This window comes from Drosophila yakuba, chromosome X (genome assembly GCF_016746365.2).
Source record: "Drosophila yakuba strain Tai18E2 chromosome X, Prin_Dyak_Tai18E2_2.1, whole genome shotgun sequence".
Classification (NCBI taxonomy): domain Eukaryota; kingdom Metazoa; phylum Arthropoda; class Insecta; order Diptera; family Drosophilidae; genus Drosophila; species Drosophila yakuba.
The window spans coordinates 18,707,845-18,727,119 of record NC_052526.2 but is presented as its reverse complement, the minus strand read 5'-3'; the positions used below and the strand labels follow the sequence as shown (position 1 = coordinate 18,727,119).

At 47.9% G+C, this 19,275-nt stretch overlaps 1 protein-coding gene across 4 annotated transcripts; it reads left to right on the top strand.

Moving 5' to 3' along the window:
• Positions 1-138: 138 nt before the first annotated feature.
• LOC6525939 (histone acetyltransferase p300) lies at positions 139-17,607 on the top strand. Of its 4 annotated transcripts, none has more exons than XM_015191063.2 (13): positions 139-280; positions 625-1,212; positions 1,325-1,693; positions 1,783-5,901; positions 5,989-6,278; positions 6,363-6,520; positions 8,271-8,351; positions 8,818-9,766; positions 9,938-10,168; positions 10,241-10,471; positions 10,564-10,967; positions 11,086-12,601; positions 12,830-17,607. In XM_015191063.2, the coding sequence occupies exons 1-13, from the start codon at positions 226-228 to the stop codon at positions 13,724-13,726; spliced, it is 9,888 nt and encodes a 3,295-aa protein (XP_015046549.1). In that variant the 5' UTR covers positions 139-225; the 3' UTR covers positions 13,727-17,607. The 4 variants fall into 4 exon arrangements, with proteins under 4 accessions (XP_015046549.1, XP_002101759.2, XP_039233767.1 ...); XM_002101723.3 differs by having other exon boundaries at positions 8,241-8,351; XM_039377833.1 differs by having other exon boundaries at positions 1,765-5,901.
• Positions 17,608-19,275: the final 1,668 nt, after the last annotated feature.

The following is a 19,275-nucleotide window of genomic DNA, read 5'->3' as shown; positions in this document are numbered from 1 at the left end:
GAGAGTTAACTAAAAAAAAAAAAAACCATAAAAACTAACAAGAAAAAATATACAGAAAGGAAAAGCAGAAAAAACGTTCATCAACGCATAGAAACAATAGAGTTCGGCGTAGAAACACAGAGGATTTCCTCCGATTTCCCGAACGATTTTCCATCTTCGTTCTTGTTTTTTTTTATTCGCTTGGATTCGCGTGCGTCCGCAACGGAAGAATCCAACTAACTCTATATGATGGCCGATCACTTAGACGAACCGCCCCAAAAGCGGGTTAAAATGGATCCAAGTGAGTACCGAAACCAGAAGATTCCATTTTTCCATTTCCATTTTGATTTTTTTTTTGTGACATGGCGAAATTTTATAGTGAAAATTGACATTTTTGCAAGCCGGCAATTGAATTTTTTTTTTTTTTTGTAAAGTCTTTAATAAAGTAATGTTTGATTTTAGGGATTAGCCTAAACAATACTAAATGAGTGCCTTTTAAAGAATAAATTGTATTTAATTTAAGATAAACATTTTTGACAATTATTTTACAATTTCTAAATCCAGTGATTCTATCCCAACATTTTTCCTTTAATGATTCATTTGCGCAACCCTTGCTAAAAACCATATGGTATTGTCTTCCTCCAGCGGACATCTCCTACTTTCTGGAGGAGAACCTGCCTGATGAGCTGGTGTCCTCGAACAGCGGCTGGTCGGATCAGCTGACCGGCGGAGCAGGCGGTGGCAATGGAGGTGGCGGCGCCTCCGGTGTGACCACAAATTCCACATCCGGCCCAAATCCCGGTGGCGGACCCAACAAACCGGCAGCCCAAGGACCTGGCTCTGGCACTGGCGGAGTCGGTGTTGGAGTCAATGTGGCCGTCGGCGGTGTTGTCGGCGTCGGCGTTGTGCCTTCCCAGATGAACGGAGCCGGCGGCGGCAACGGATCCGGAACGGGCGGCGACGACGGCAGTGGCAACGGCTCCGGAGCGGGCAACAGAATCAGTCAAATGCAGCACCACCAGCAGCTGCAGCACCTACTCCAGCAGCAGCAGCAGGGCCAGAAGGGCGCCATGGTGGTGCCCGGAATGCAGCAGCTGGGCAGCAAGTCGCCCAACCTACAGTCACCCAACCAGGGTGGCATGCAGCAGGTGGTGGGCACTCAGATGGGTATGGTCAACTCAATGCCCATGTCAATATCGAATAATGGCAACAATGGCATGAACGCCATACCAGGTAAGTGGTCATTCCCCCTTGCAATTGGATATCCAAACTGCAAGGAGATGGTTTTTCATGTGTATATAGCAACAGTCATTTGTAAACACCAACTTTGTTGCATCTTCCGCAGGCATGAACACCATTGCGCAGGGCAATCTGGGAAACATGGTGCTGACCAACAGCGTTGGCGGCGGCATGGGCGGCATGGTCAATCATCTCAAGCAGCAGCCTGGCGGCGGCGGCGGTGGGATGATCAATGCCGTTTCGGTACCAGGAGGACCTGGATCAGGAGCTGGAGGCGTTGGAGCTGGCGGCGGTGGTGCCGTTACCACAAACCAAGGCATGCATATGCAGAACGGCCCGATGATGGGCCGAATGGTGGGGCAACAGCATATGCTACGTGGCCCCCATCTCATGGGTGCCGCTGGAGGAGCTGGTGGGCCTGGAAATGGACCTGGTGGCGGCGGTCCACGCATGCAGAATCCCAACATGCAAATGAGTGAGTTTCTAGTTGCAGATCTAATGGATGGATTCCCATCATGGAATTGAATAATCGATGGCTAATGTAAGGTTTTCGTCCGTTTGCAGCTCAACTCAACAGTCTGCCGTACGGAGTGGGTCAGTATGGTGGTCCAGGCGGTGGCAACAATCCTCAGCAGCAACAGCAGCAACAACTCCTCGCCCAGCAGATGGCCCAAAGAGGCGGCGTCGTACCGGGCATGCCGCAGGGCAATCGACCCGTTGGCACAGTGGTGCCCATGTCCACACTCGGTGGCGATGGTTCAGTGCCCGCGGGGCAGCTGGTCAGCGGTAATCCTCAGCAGCAACAGATGCTGGCGCAACAGCAAACCGGAGCCATGGGCCCGCGTCCTCCGCAACCCAATCAGCTGCTCGGTCATCCCGGACAGCAGCAGCAACAGCAGCCAGGCACCTCGCAGCAGCAGCAACAGGGAGTTGGACTCGGAGGCGCAGGCGTTGTGGCCAATGCAGGAACCGTTGCTGGCGTGCCGACAGGAGCAGGCGGCGGAGCCGGTGGCGCCGTACAAGCCAGCGGACCTGGTGGCGCCAATCGCGATGTGCCCGACGACCGTAAGCGACAGATCCAGCAGCAACTGATGCTACTCCTCCATGCACACAAGTGCAATCGCAGGGAGAACCTGAATCCGAACAGGGAGGTGTGCAACGTCAATTACTGCAAGGCGATGAAATCAGTGCTGGCCCACATGGGCACTTGCAAACAGAGCAAGGACTGCACCATGCAGCATTGTGCCTCCTCGCGCCAAATCCTGTTGCATTACAAGACGTGCACGAACAGTGGCTGCGTGATTTGCTATCCCTTCCGGCAGAATCATTCGGTTTTTCAAAATGCTAATGTGCCGCCAGGAGGCGGGCCGCCTGGAATTGGAGGTGCGCCTCCAGGTGGCGGCGGAGCGGCTGGTGGAGCGGCTGGAGCAGGCGGTAATCTTCAGCAGCAACAGCAGCAGCAGCAGCAACAACAGCAGCAGCAGCAGCAGCAGCAGCAAAACCAGCAGCCCAATCTGACGGGTCTGGTGGTGGATGGCAAGCAAGGACAACAGGTTGCACCAGGAGGTGGTCAGAACACTGCCATAGTTCTACCCCAGCAGCAGGGAGCGGGCGGTGCACCGGGTGCGCCAAAAACGCCTGCGGACATGGTGCAACAATTGACCCAACAGCAGCAGCAGCAGCAACAGCAGGTGCACCAGCAGCAGGTTCAGCAACAGGAACTCCGTCGATTCGATGGCATGGGCCAAGTTGGACTATCGCCCGTGCCAGCTGGTGGTATGCAGCAGCAGCAGCAGGGTTTGCCTCCTGTGATTCGCATGCAAGGCGCTCAGCCGGCCGTCAGGGTTCTGGGACCAGGTGGTCCCGGCGGCCCAAGTGGTCCCAATGTACTGCCCAACGATGTTAACAGCCTGCATCAACAACAGCAGCAGATGCTCCAGCAGCAGCAGCAGCAGCAACAGGGCCAAAATCGACGACGCGGTGGCCTCGCCACCATGGTCGAGCAGCAACAACAACAGCAGCAGCAGCAGCAGCAACAACAACAGCAGCAACCCAATCCCGCCCAGCTGGGTGGCAACATTCCAACACCACTCTCTGTTAACGTCGCCTTTGGCAATGCCAATTTCGGTGGTGCGGCAGCCGGCGGAGCCGTGGGAGCCAATGATAAGCAACAGCTGAAGGTGGCCCAAGTGCATCCGCAGAGCCATGGCGTTGGAGCGGGCGGAGCGGCAGCGGGCGCCGGTGCGAGTGGTGGTCAAGTGGCAGCTGGTTCCAGTGTACTGATGCCAGCCGATACCACGGGCAGTGGTAATGCAGGCAATCCCAACCAGAATGCAGGCGGTGGAGCAGGAGGCGCCGGCGGTGGCAATGGCGGAAACTCTGGACCACCGGGCGACAACGAGAAAGACTGGCGGGAATCGGTGACCGCCGATCTGCGCAACCACCTCGTCCACAAACTGGTGCAGGCCATCTTCCCCACCTCGGATCCCACGACCATGCAGGACAAGCGGATGCATAATCTCGTTTCCTACGCGGAAAAGGTCGAGAAGGACATGTACGAAATGGCCAAGTCCAGATCGGAGTACTATCACCTGCTGGCCGAGAAGATCTACAAGATCCAAAAGGAGCTGGAGGAGAAGCGACTGAAGCGTAAAGAGCAGCACCAACAAATGCTGATGCAGCAGCAGGGCGTTGCGAATCCAGTGGCTGGAGGAGCGGCTGGCGGCGCAGGCAGTGCAGCTGGTGGAGCGGGCGGTGTAGTCTTGCCCCAGCAGCAGCAGCAGCAGCAACAACAGCAGCAGCAGCAGCAGGGTCAACAGCCGCTGCAGAGCTGTATCCATCCAAGCATCAGTCCAATGGGCGGTGTGATGCCTCCGCAGCAGCTGCGTCCACAAGGACCACCTGGAATACTGGGCCAGCAGACTGCAGCAGGCCTGGGCGTCGGCGTGGGTGTCACCAACAACATGGTGACCATGCGCAGTCATTCGCCCGGTGGCAACATGCTCGCCCTGCAGCAACAACAGCGCATGCAGTTCCCGCAACAACAGCAGCAACAACCGCCCGGTTCTGGTGCCGGCAAAATGCTGGTAGGCCCACCAGGACCCAGTCCCGGTGGCATGGTGGTCAATCCCGCGCTCTCGCCTTACCAGACGACCAATGTGCTCACCAGTCCGGTGCCGGGACAGCAGCAACAGCAGCAGTTCATCAATGCGAACGGCGGCACTGGTGCCAATCCTCAGCTGAGCGAGATGATGAAGCAGCGACACATTCACCAGCAGCAGCAACAGCAACAGCAGGTGCAGCAGCAGGGAATGTTGTTGCCGCAGTCGCCATTCAACAATGCCACACCTCTACAACAACAACAGCAGCAGCAGCAGCAGGCGACTAGCAACAGCTTTAGCTCACCAATGCAGCAACAGCAGCAGCAGCAACAACAGCAGCAGCAGCAGCAGCAGCAAGGTCAGCAACAGCAACAACAGAAGCCCGGCAGTGTGCTGAACAATATGCCGCCCACGCCCACGAGTCTGGAAGCTCTGAATGCGGGAGCTGGAGCGCCGTTAACGGGAGGATCTGCCTCCAATGTGACGGTTTCCGCTCCGAGCCCATCGCCCGGCTTCCTGTCCAATGGCCCGTCGATTGGCACGCCCTCCAACAATAATAATAGTAGTAGTGCTAACAACAACCCGCCCTCGGTGAGCAGTCTAATGCAACAGCCGCTGAGCAATCGGCCGGGTACGCCTCCATATATACCCGCCTCCCCAGTGCCGGCGACAAGTGCCTCCGGATTGGCGGCGAGCAGTACGCCCGCATCAGCAGCAGCCACATGTGCGAGTAGTGGCAGTGGGAGCAATAGCAGCAGTGGAGCCACTGCAGCGGGTGCAAGTTCCACGTCATCATCTTCCTCGGCGGGCTCGGGTACACCACTCAGCTCGGTATCGACTCCTACATCGGCCACGATGGCCACCAGCAGCGGTGGTGGTGGTGGTGCTGGCGGTGCGGGAGGCGGTTCATCCACAACGCCCGCTAGCAATCCACTGCTCCTCATGTCTGGAGGAACGGCAGGAGGCGGAACGGGAGCGACGACCACCACATCGACATCTTCGAGCAGTCGCATGATGAGCAGCTCCAGCAGTCTCTCCTCACAGATGGCTGCCCTGGAGGCTGCGGCGCGAGACAACGACGATGAGACACCATCGCCGTCCGGCGAGAATACGAATGGCAGTGGTGGAAGTGGAAATGCCGGCGGTATGGCCTCCAAGGGCAAGCTGGACTCCATTAAGCAAGATGATGATATCAAGAAGGAGTTTATGGATGACAGCTGTGGCGGCAATAACGATAGCTCGCAAATGGATTGCTCGACGGGCGGTGGCAAGGGCAAGAATGTGAACAACGACGGCACCAGCATGATCAAAATGGAGATCAAGACGGAGGAGGGACTCGATGGCGAGGTGAAGATCAAAACGGAGGCCATGGATGTGGACGAGGCTGGTGGATCGACAGCCGGTGAGCATCATGGTGAAGGTGGCGGCGGCAGTGGTGTTGGCGGCGGCAAGGACAACATCAATGGTGCGCACGACGGTGGATCGGCAGGCGGTGCTTTGGACATAAAACCCAAGACGGATACGAAACCACTCGTACCCGAACCGCTGGCACCCAATGCGGGCGATAAGAAAAAGAAGTGCCGTAAGTACAAAGTTATTTGCTAGTCCTGTCACTTCGCAGGCCGTGGAACTTTATTATATTTTAATATTCGCTTACTATTATGTGCAGAATTCAATCCCGAAGAGTTGCGCACCGCTTTGCTGCCGACGCTGGAGAAGCTCTACAGGCAGGAGCCCGAGTCCGTGCCCTTTCGCTACCCAGTTGATCCCCAGGCGCTGGGCATACCCGATTACTTTGAGATCGTGAAGAAGCCCATGGACCTGGGCACCATACGCACCAACATACAGAATGGCAAGTACAGTGATCCCTGGGAGTATGTGGACGACGTTTGGCTGATGTTCGACAATGCCTGGCTGTATAATCGCAAAACATCGCGGGTCTATCGCTATTGCACAAAGGTAGGATCGCTGGCATTACACATGAAACGGAATCCCCAAATGAATCGAATGTTAATGTTTTGCCACCAACTTTCCACCCTTTAGCTTTCCGAAGTCTTTGAGGCGGAGATCGATCCTGTGATGCAGGCGCTGGGCTATTGCTGCGGCAGGAAGTACACATTCAATCCACAGGTGCTCTGCTGCTACGGCAAGCAGCTGTGCACAATTCCGCGGGATGCAAAGTACTACAGCTACCAGAACAGGTATGTGTTGATCTGATTCGAACTGCTTGGATCTGATTTGATTCAATTCAATTCAATTCGATCCGATGATCCTCCATTACGTGATCCACACCTTCTCGCCAGTCGAGGATCTTTGCTTGGCTCCGTTTAGTTTCGTTTCGTTTCTGTTTCTCTGTTTGATGTGAAATGTAATTTAGTTAAACCGCTTGCTCGTTTTTGAACGTTCCAATTCAGCGAGTTCTTCGAAATATTGAAAATCAGAGGCCTGTTTCGGTTTGCAAATGTGCTATTGAACGCATATTTTCACACAAAATTCAAAACATCAATATACACATATATATAAATATTTAGGCTCTAGAAATTGTATATAAAATTTTAAAGCCAGAACAGGTCCTGTGATTTAGTTATAAACCGCTTGCTCTCTTTTACCGATCCTATGTCAATGTTCGATGACTGCTCTCAGTATTTTTTAGCGTATAAAAAGTCCGTTTTGTGCACTAATTTAATGGCTTTTTGATCCTTGATCCTACATGTTCCTTTTCCCTTCCTTTTTCCGCTGTGTTTTCTGTGTCTGTGATTTATTGCAAATGTTGCTGTGTAAATAAAATCAAAAAAAAATACGTAAAATCACACTGCACAAGGACATTCTATCTATGTAGATATGTAACCAAAACCAACACACATATGCCCTAGTTATCCTTTGAAATCGCCGCTTTTGCTGCTGCTTGGTGCATTTCCTGATCTCCAACATGGCCATTGAATATTTTGGATTCAATCCATCGCAATGCGATTTAAGGTTTAACATTCCACATATTTTGAATAGTCGGAACCAAGCAAAACGAAACCAAAACAGGGTATCTAATACCGTATAAGATCATGAATAGATTAATAGATTCAATATCCCACGAAATGCAAGATCTGTTTTAATGTCAAAATGCTAAGAATTCGTAAGAGCTCCAAATATTATAAAAGTTAAATAATAATAGATACATTAAGAATCCTTAAATATTTTGACTTTCTATGTACATATATAAAATGGTTAGTTAAACTTAGTAAAACGGATCTTGTATAGTAAAAGTGCTTAGAATATATCCGAATTTGTCAAATGTAATGATCGCAATACTCGTGGGATATTAGAGGCCCTATATTGATATTGATTGTACCCCTTAAATGTTGTATTAATGTGACAAAAATTCTAATCCAAATCGAATCACTCTTTTTGTTTCTCTTCCTTTCTTTCTCTTTTCGTTTATTTTGATTTCTTTTCTCCCCGGCGACAACTGCAACAAAAAACCAAAACAATAATAATAATAATAATAATACCTGTTAATCTGTGTCACCTCATAACTGTATTATTGCGTGTCTTTATCAAATTGTATATCTCTCTGTGTGTGTGTGTGTGCTGATATGTGTGTGTGTGTGTGTGTGAAAACAACAACAAAATATGGAAAAACAAAAAAAAATTAAACCACCACACTCACACACTCTCGCAATTGACTAAATGCATATAACCATCTCGCTTGCACGCACACCTGTACATCCGTACATCCGAACACCTGTACACCTGTACACTCATACACCTGTACACACGCCTGTGTTGTTGTGTTCCCTTTTTGGCTGCCATCTTCAAAATTCGTCCATAAATCAACTAAAATCGTAAACAAAACAAAACAAAAAAAACAAAAAAAAAAAAAACAAAATAAAAACAAACGCAATCGAACAATTGAACAAAAATCAACAGTCTAAAGGAATACGGTGTCGCCTCAAATAGATACACCTACTGCCAAAAGTGCTTTAACGACATCCAGGGCGATACGGTCACACTGGGCGACGATCCACTGCAATCGCAAACGTAAGTAAAAACCCCATGAATACCATCTTAAGTTAGGATATTTATATGAAACAGATATAGGGATTCTAATTGATACATCAGATAATATCACAAGATCATAGTATGGCTAAATTCAATCTTAGGCTGGGCAATACAAACAAGTGCTTAAAACATATTATTTACTTTGTAAATTATTCCATACTACACCAAACCATCATATTATATGAGTTCTTGATAATAAATAATGATTCCATACATAAGCCATCATATTATATGAGTTCTTGATAATAAATAATGATTCCATACTTAAGTTACTATACCATAAAGAAAGCGCTACTTTGAATATCGGAATAGTTCTTGGTAGACATTCAAACCTGGTTCCATTGATTGCCTTTATGTAGCATGATATAGCTGGGGTTTCAATATATGAATAAGATGAATAAGAATCGAAATAATGCAAAACCCTTATGTGTTTTCCTCCATCCAGCCAAATCAAAAAGGACCAGTTCAAGGAGATGAAGAACGATCACCTCGAGCTGGAGCCGTTTGTCGATTGCCAGGAGTGCGGACGCAAACAGCATCAGATCTGCGTCCTCTGGCTGGACTCCATTTGGCCCGGTGGCTTTGTGTGCGACAACTGTCTGAAGAAGAAGAACTCGAAGCGGAAGGAGAACAAGTTCAATGCGAAACGCCTGCCCACCACCAAGCTGGGCGTGTACATAGAGACGCGGGTGAACAACTTCCTCAAGAAGAAGGAGGCTGGTGCCGGCGAGGTGCACATACGTGTGGTCAGCTCATCGGACAAGTGTGTGGAGGTGAAGCCCGGGATGCGGCGACGATTCGTCGAACAGAATGAGATGATGAACGAGTTTCCTTATCGGGCCAAAGCACTCTTCGCCTTCGAGGAGGTGGACGGCATCGATGTGTGCTTCTTTGGCATGCACGTCCAGGAGTATGGATCCGAGTGCCCGGCGCCGAATACGCGTCGTGTGTACATTGCCTATTTGGATTCCGTTCATTTCTTCCGGCCAAGACAGTACCGTACAGCGGTATATCACGAAATCCTGCTCGGCTACATGGACTACGTGAAACAGCTGGGCTACACAATGGCCCACATCTGGGCCTGTCCGCCATCCGAGGGCGATGACTACATCTTCCACTGCCATCCCACGGACCAGAAGATACCCAAGCCCAAACGCCTGCAGGAGTGGTACAAGAAGATGCTTGACAAGGGCATGATCGAGCGCATCATACAGGACTACAAGGATATCCTCAAGCAGGCGATGGAGGACAAACTGGGCTCCGCCGCCGAGTTGCCCTACTTTGAGGGCGACTTCTGGCCCAATGTGCTGGAGGAGAGCATCAAGGAACTGGACCAGGAGGAGGAGGAGAAGCGCAAGCAGGCCGAGGCCGCGGAAGCAGCAGCTGCGGCAAATGTAAGTTGTTTAACGAGAATAATTTGCGCAAGCCTATTATTACAATTGGTTTGCGTGTTTCGTAGAATTATGCAAATTGGCCTGCTAATTCGATTTGTATAGTTTTGTACAGTGTTAAACCAAGCTGTGTTTTTAAGAAAATCTAACGTAAGCTCTTCTGAACTCCTGCAGCTTTTCTCCATCGAGGAGAACGAGGTCAGCGGCGATGGCAAAAAGAAGGGCCAAAAGAAGGCCAAGAAGTCGAACAAATCGAAAGCGGCGCAGCGTAAGAACAGCAAAAAGTCCAATGAACATCAATCGGGCAACGATCTCTCCGCCAAGATATATGCGACCATGGAGAAGCACAAGGAGGTATTCTTCGTCATCCGTCTGCATTCGGCGCAGTCCGCAGCTAGTTTAGCGGTAAGTGTGCTTGACTAAGCTTTCCGGGAATGTTGGAGAAACTTAACTAACGTGCCTGTTGCCATATTACAGCCCATCCAAGATCCCGATCCGCTGCTCACATGCGATCTGATGGACGGACGCGATGCCTTCCTGACCCTCGCCCGCGACAAGCACTTTGAGTTCTCGTCGCTCCGGCGCGCACAGTTCTCCACACTGTCCATGTTGTATGAGCTGCATAACCAGGGTCAGGACAAGTTCGTTTACACCTGCAATCACTGCAAGACGGCTGTGGAGACGCGCTACCACTGCACTGTTTGTGATGTGAGTATTGACTTCATATTGCACATATTTATTGCTTTTAAACGAAATGTACAACATGATCTAATTTGACGCTGTTTTTCATCAATCCGCAGGACTTTGATCTGTGTATCGTGTGCAAGGAGAAGGTTGGCCATCAGCACAAGATGGAGAAGCTCGGCTTCGACATCGACGACGGCTCTGCGCTGGCGGATCACAAGCAGGCAAATCCGCAGGAGGCCCGCAAGCAGTCCATCCAGCGTTGCATCCAATCGCTGGTGCACGCCTGCCAGTGTCGCGATGCCAACTGCCGCCTGCCATCGTGCCAGAAGATGAAGCGCGTCGTCCAGCACACAAAGAACTGCAAGCGCAAGACCAACGCCAACGGTGGTTGCCCCATTTGCAAGCAGCTCATCGCCCTCTGTTGCTACCATGCCAGGCACTGTCAGGAGCAGAAGTGCCCCGTGCCGTTCTGTCCCAACATCAAGCACAAGCTCAAGCAGCAGCAGTCTCAGCAGAAGTAAGTTTGCATCGATTTATAGCTATGAAAGGCATAGCTTGATTTGATTTCGGCTGACTTCAATTTATCACATATACCAATTAAACACTCTCTTTCTCCCTCTCACTCTCTTTCGCAGATTCCAGCAGCAGCAGTTGCTGCGTCGTCGCGTGGCGCTCATGTCGCGCACATCGGCGCCAACGGCTCTGCAAGGCCCACCTGCAGTAAGCGGTCCGACCGTCGTCTCTGGCGGAGTGCCCGTGGTGGGCATGTCCGGTGTGGCAGTTAGCCAACAGGTGATACCCGGCCAGGCTGGTATACTGCCGCCAGGAGCGGGTGGCATGTCGCCATCTACCGTGGCAGTACCATCGCCCGTTTCAGGAGGAGCTGGCGCCGGTGGTATGGGCGGAATGACCTCACCACATCCGCATCAATCGGGCATAGGCATGAAACCAGGTGGCGGTCACTCGCCGTCACCAAATGTCCTACAAGTGGTGAAGCAGGTCCAGGAGGAGGCAGCGCGCCAGCAGGTTTCGCATGGCGGTGGCTTCGGCAAGGGTGTACCCATGGCGCCGCCCGTGATGAATCGACCAATGGGAGGCGCAGGACCCAACCAAAATGTTGTCAATCAACTCGGTGGCATGGGCGTTGGAGTTGGTGGTGTCGGTGGCGTTGGCGTCGGAGGCGTTGGCGGTGTGGGTGTCAATCAACTGAATTCGGGTGGTGGTGGCAATACACCAGGTGGCCCGATACCCGGCTCCGGAATGAATCACCTGATGTCCATGGATCAGTGGGGCGGTGGCGGAGCCGGCGGCGGTGGTGGCAATCCCGGCGGAGGTAATCCGCAAGCGCGCTATGCCAACAACACCGGCGGCATGCGCCAGCCCAACCAGATGATGCAAACGAATCTGATACCGCCGCAGCAACAGATGATGGGCAGTCTGGGCGGACCCAATCAACTGGGTGGTGGCCAAATGCCAGTCGGCGGACAGCATGGAGGCATGGGAATGGGCATGGGAGCACCGCCAATGGCCGGAACTGTTGGCGGTGTGCGTCCAACCCCCGGAGCAGGTGGCGGAGGTGGAGGTGCAACTGGGGGCGGTCTAAATAACCAACAACTCGCCCAGATCATGCAGAAGATCAAGAACAATCCCACCAACGAGAGCAACCAGCACATCCTCACCATACTGAAACAGAATCCGCAGATCATGGCGGCGATCATCAAGCAGCGCCAGCAGAGCCATCAGTCGCAAATCAATGCGGCGGCGGGCGGAGGAGCACCTGGCCCCGGTGGTGGAGCCTTGCAGCAGCAACAGCAGCAGCAGGCGGGCAACGGACCGCAGAATCCTCAACAGCAGCAGCAGCAGCAACAACAACAGCAGCAGCAGCAGCAGCAACAGGTGATGCAGCAACAGCAGATGCAGCACATGATGAACCAGCAGCAGGGCGGTGGCGGTCCACAGCAGATGAATCCCAACCAGCAGCAGCAACAGCAGCAGGTCAATCTCATGCAGCAGCAGCAGCAGCAACAAGTTGGACCCGGCGGACCAGGCTCAGGACTGCCCACGCGCATGCCCAACATGCCCAATGCCTTGGGCATGCTGCAGAGCCTTCCGCCCAACATGTCGCCCGGAGTTTCCGCCCAGGGAGGAATGGTAAGTGCCCAGAACAATGGCCATCGCCAAAAACAGTAGTCCCTGCAGAAAGTCTCTTTATTTGAAACTCTATATAAGCTTTAATCTTAAATGATATGGCCGAGAGTCTATTTTAGTTATTTTATTTTCATTTTTACTTGTACAAAAGTTTAAAACCCCTTACATCGATGAAGTTAGTCCTATGATTTCCCGCTTTTATACTGAGAAAACATTCCACCCTCGACACAGGTGCCCAACCAGAACTGGAACAAGATGCGTTACATGCAGATGGGCCAGTACCCGCCACCGTATCCGCAGCGCCAGCGTGGTCCGCACATGGGCGGAGCGGGACCCGGTCCCGGCCAGCAACAGTTCCCCGGTGGCGGCGGTGGTGCGGGCAACTTCAATGCGGGCGGTGCTGGCGGTGCCGGCGGCGTTGTCGGTGTGGGCGGAGTGCCCGGTGGAGCTGGTTCGGTGCCCGGTGGCGATCAGTACTCGATGGCGAATGCGGCGGCCGCCTCCAATATGCTGCAACAGCAGCAGGGACAGGTGGGGGTCGGCGTGGGCGTCGGTGTGAAGCCAGGACCCGGCCAACAGCAACAGCAGATGGGCGTGGGCATGCCGCCGGGCATGCAGCAGCAACAGCAGCAGCAGCAACAACAGCCGCTGCAGCAGCAGCAAATGATGCAGGTGTCCATGCCGAATGCGAATGCCCAGAATCCGTCGGCGGTGGTGGGCGGACCCAATGCCCAGGTGATGGGTCCACCAACGCCGCACTCTCTGCAACAGCAGCTAATGCAATCGGCCCGTTCGTCGCCGCCAATTCGCTCGCCGCAGCCAACGCCATCGCCACGTTCGGCGCCGTCGCCACGTGCTGCTCCATCCGCCTCGCCAAGGGCACAGCCCTCGCCGCACCATGTGATGAGCAGCCATTCGCCGGCGCCGCAGGGACCACCGCATGATGGTATGCACAATCATGGCATGCATCATCAGTCACCGCTGCCAGGAGTGCCGCAGGATGTGGGCGTGGGCGTCGGAGTCGGTGTCGGCGTTGGCGTTAACGTTGGTAACGTGGGCGTGGGCAACGCCGGTGGAGCCCTGCCCGACGCCTCCGACCAGCTGACCAAGTTTGTGGAGAGACTCTAGTGCAGCAACAGCAGCAGCGGCAGCGGCAGCAGTAGCAGCATCAGCACCACCAACAGCTACAATGGTTGGTAGCCGCCGTGGCAGAGGGCTAGACTGAAAATGGATGCCCAGTAGCCGCAGAGAGGACGACGACGACGACGACCAACATCATTATCAGCCAGCAGGGATCACCAGTGTGTGTTAAACTAATTAACAACTATTACTAACTAAATCTATTTCTTTTTTTTTTCGAAAACCACGGCACCCCTATTTGTATAGTGTTATAATTAAAACAATAACTATCACACCTAATTTGTACTATAGATTAAGATGACCCACCATTACAATCACTAACACAATCCCCTATTATTTAAGTCTAGGACAAAATTTGAACAAAGCATTATGATTCGATTTCCATTTTATGTCCGCGATTTAGCAAATATATATATCATATATTTCATATGCCCCTACAAACACACACACACCATGTATTAATGAATGCAATTCCTTCGTTTCCACTTAAAACAGCAGATATAGAAAAAGAAAAAAGCATAGAGATCGGGATTAGAAGGAGCTACAGGATAGACGACATCTCGATGTGACAGCGTTCAAAACGTTGAGCGAAAGCTGCTAAATAGCTTTCCTAACTCACATGTGAAATGTTTAGTAAAGTAATATTATTTATTTTGTGACTCCGCCACTAGAAACGCTAACGAATAGCAATCTGTTGCAAGTTTGTCAGGATTGTGAAAAACAGACCAGAAAGCATGTTGTAAAGTTGAAATAAGTTTTTTGTACCCTTGTAGTGTTGTAAGCCAGTTGACCGACGACGAAGACGAAGACGACAACCACAACCACAATCACAATCACAACCACAATAACAACGACGCGACTCAATTCACCCGACCATTCGCATCTGCATCCGCATCCGCATCCGCACAAGAAATATATAGCCTATAGTGAACATGTGCCTGTTGGCGATCGGCAGTTGATTAATTGCTCCTTATAGGAGCTTCAAATTGGGAACACGCATATAGAGTAAATACATATTTTTATACACAGATCGAACGGAATAAGTATCTGAAACTGAATCTAAATCTAAATCGAACTCGAACTCGAAATTGTAATTGAAATTGAAAACCATCTGAGCGCCAAAATCGAAATTCAAATCCAAAAAAGCGAGGAGTTCGAGGAAGAGAAGGAGAACGCAATTAGGAGAATCAGGAATCTGGAATCAGGACAGTAGCAAACGAAACACCAAACAGATGAGCAGAGGAGTAGTAGGAGTAGGAGTAGGATGGACGGGTTAGCGATACGAAAGGGGTATAATGATGATAATGATGATGATGATGATGATGATAAACAAGAGCAACAAAATAGCAATAGCCAAAATGCTTTGAAAACAGTTTTAGGGTACTTGAACTAATTTAGGAACGTAACATTTACAACATATATGCATACGTAGGACGACAACAAATTAGTGTTGTAATTTCTAACAAATTGTTCACGATTGATTGTTTATAATTGTTTAAGAACGATTTTAGCCTAAGGACCACGGCCCCATGTGTGTGTGTGTGTGTGTAAGTGTGTGAGTGTGTGTGTGCGTGAGTGAGTGCGAGTGTGTCTGTGCGCGTTCCTAATTCTTCGATTATTACAACCATTTAATTTTCGATCTTCTTGTACATAACTTGACGTTTTACTTAGTATTTGATTTTGTGATAGCGAAAAGGATATATAAAGGATATATAGGGGAGCGACGCCAGGAACCCCATTTGTCTCAAAAGCAGGAAGCAGGATATTTAACGGGGTACGCAGGATTGATTGCTATTTATTAACGCTAAAATAAAACGAAACAATTTAAAACAAACAAAAAAAAAAAAAAACCATCTAGGCTATAGACTTTTAGGCTAAAACGCGAGTTAGGTTTATCACTATTTATTAGACGTAGTCAGTAGTTTTCAAACTGGGTTTATTTCATTAATCGGATATATCATGTCTAACTATCATTGATTTCTTCTTTTATTTTCGTATATCTAAAGATGATATGTGAAAGCTATTGTTTTCGTTTTCAAACTGTTTTCATTCTACCAGTTGCCGCCGCCCAAGAAACAAAAATAGAAAGAGACAGCGAGAGAGCGAGACAGTAGATAAGTAGATGAGTAGAGATGATGAGGGGATTTTGTAAATTTTAGATACTAGGATACTTATTCACTGCGCATAAAAATGCCTTCAATTGCGACATCAGCAAGTAACTAACATAACTGTAAATACCCAACACACACACACAAACAAACACACACACACACAAAAACATACGAATACAAGTAAACACAATATAAAGATATACATATATATTAATAATAATATATATAATATATATATTTACCGATTACTTACTGATAGGTGTAGTAGGTCACTCGTACGCGAAAATTGGTAATATCCAATGCCTAGTTCGTAAGCCGCGCATTCATATATCAAAACAATCGGTTATATCGTTTATATTAGGATCGATCGACACCGCGACTAACACACACACACACACACATATGGCATATAAATACATATATATATATATATCGGGATATATACTTTTAGTTAGTGTTTTTAAACGAAACGCGCAGAGTTTCCTTAGCTAAGCGAAAGACAAAAACAAAAAATGGGAAAACCAACTAAAAAAGCTGCGCCTGCCAACGATAAAAAAAAATCCGATAAAAAATAATAAAAAAAGGACGAGGAGAATGCGAAACCCACGCTGCGCTGCACACAATCAAAAAACAAAACAAACGAAAGAAAAAAAAAAACAAAAATTATTAAACCGACACCAAAAAACAAACACTTAAAAATAAAGCAACTTAAAATATATATTATTATATAGAAAAGAAAACATACTCAAGTCACTGGGCTCTGCCGCCGAATGCCTTTGTACTTTTAACGTATGGAACAATGATCGGTAATTGATTATCGACAATCGTTGATCGGTAATGTTGCGATAACAAGACGCTGCCTTCAAAACGCAGACGCCGCGTGCTGGTGCAAAAACTATAAATCACAAAAAACGGTATAACGGAAAATAAGTTATCGGTTTTGCGGGCGCAGCGTTTAATTATTAATTAAGCCCACGATAGTAACCAAAAATAAGAAGGAAGATGATAGAGCGAGAGAGAGAAAGAAAGAGCTGCTTGCCGTCTTTTTTCTGCGAATTGTTTTTGTTTTTTTTTTTTTAACAACCTCACACAGTCAACAGCAATGAACAAAGTTATGGGTGTGAAAGAGAGCGAGCGAGAGAGTGTGTGTGCGAGTGCGAGTGGCAAAGACACATCAATTATCGTTTTTTAACCGTTTTGTGTGTGTGAGAGCGACGGAAACAGCGAACGAAAGAGAGAAAGAGAGAGAGCATATTCCAAAACTATTTGTGATTACAATTATATATGATGATGATGATGATGATAATGAAGAAAAAAGCGGAAGAAAAGAAAGCCGGAAGCCAGAAAATCAGAAAACTTAGAAGCAACACAAAACGCATTAACCGGATGATACCTAGATTTTAAGTCTTAGTCTAAAGCCAGCGCTATATACACATTTATATACATACATAGGTACGATCGATCACACGAGAGCGGGAGATATATATACATATATATATATATATATATTATAAAGTTAAGCCGAGAATTGTAAATTATAAATAAACATTTATTCTTAATGCTGCAACGGAACTGCAGAAAAGAAAAACGAGAACATGAAAACGTTAACCGAAGACGAAGCACTTTGCTAAGCGCGTTTATTATTATGCATACAAAATGTAATTTCTTATAACAAAAACCCAGAAAACACACAAAAAAAAAACATGAACTCGAGAGGGGGAAAAAGAAAATGAATAACAAATACGAAAACAAAAAACACAAAGGATGCGAAGGATAGATAAGTCAAGTGTAAAGTAAACCAAGCCTTAGTAAAAACTAGTTCTAACACAACAACCACAACAACAACAACAAGAAGAAGAAGAAAAACAAAATCAAGAGAAGAGAGAAGAAATGGTAAAGCAAAAACGAAAGAAAACGATTGATACTAATAACTAATATTAATAATGAGTACGATAATGTTTATGCTAATGATTACGATAACGATAAATGATAATGATAATGATAAATGATAATGATAAACCGTTATGACATAATACCTACTTGTAAAATAGTGCGAAAGTTAAGCTGATAAGATGACTTTGACTTTTCTATCAGATTTCATTAATTTAATGACCACCTCCCCCCACACCCCCCACACCCCCCACCACCCATCACCCAAGTCCCCACAAAAAGAAAACACACACATACATACACACACCCACACACTCATACACATTGATTGCATGAGTGTATGATTAAACATAAATATATAAATATTTTTTTTACTATTATTACGATGATTATAATTATTAATATTATTATTGTTTTCTACCAATCTCTATTTCCTACTTTATTTCCCCACTGTTTTTGTCGTATTGATCCAAAATCACAGCAAACCAAGCGAAACAAAACAAAGCAAACAAAAACAACAAAATAAAAGAAACCAACAACATTGTAATTAACTAAATACTTTGCTTGAAAGTGTAAAATAAATTAATTTAAATAAAAATTATGAAATTAAAATGAATGACCAGTGAGGTGGCTTTTTTTTATGGCGGGAAATGCAGATTTCTGAATATCTAAATAGAATATTCAAAACCTATTACTTTTGCATATGTGCTTTTTTATTTTATTGATGGTTATTTAAACCACAAAAAAGTCCTTCACTTTTAACTAATCATCGTTGATTATGGTTGCCGATCACTGTCCAAAAATAATGCTCGATAATGGCCCATATAATCGTACTATGCATATTTTCCACATATTTAAATATAACCCAATCATGGGTTATGATAGGGCATTCAAAATTGAGAGTTACCTTGAATTATTGGGTCGATATGATTCACGTTCGTAGAAGGATTTATGGCCCCTCAAGTGGCGATTCTCATTGAACTGGCACATAGCAGTTATATCGCCAGGCGGAAATCGGGAGAACCACGGCTGTTTGGGTGCAAAGTCCGTAACGCTCCTCCTACAAATAAGTATATATGTATATGGTGTGGTTTAGGGAATTATCCGTTATTATCAACCCGTGCCATCGTCACATGAAAGATCTATAAATAATGTTTCGAAAACAGTTTCAAGTGCCGGCCAATTGACGTGCTAAGTCCGAGGGATATATGTGTGCTGATCGCATCGCATCGTATGGAATCGCATAGAATTAGCTCTCTGATAGCTCCATCTAAGGTGGACCCGAGTCTTATGGCAGCACTAAAGTGAGTACGGAATTGTTAGCCCACGAAAAGCTAATCAAAGATAATCTAATTCCGGTCTCTGATTTAGATTGCAGCAAAGCACTTGGATTTCGCAGGTGTTGAACTTAGGCAAAAAGAAGGTCCACCCTAGGCGACTGAGTAGTACGAAAGGCCTTCAGTGGGGGGTCGCAAAGTCCATATCAAGGCTAACAGATAGGTAAAACTTACGATGTTCTTTGCTACAATTTCATTT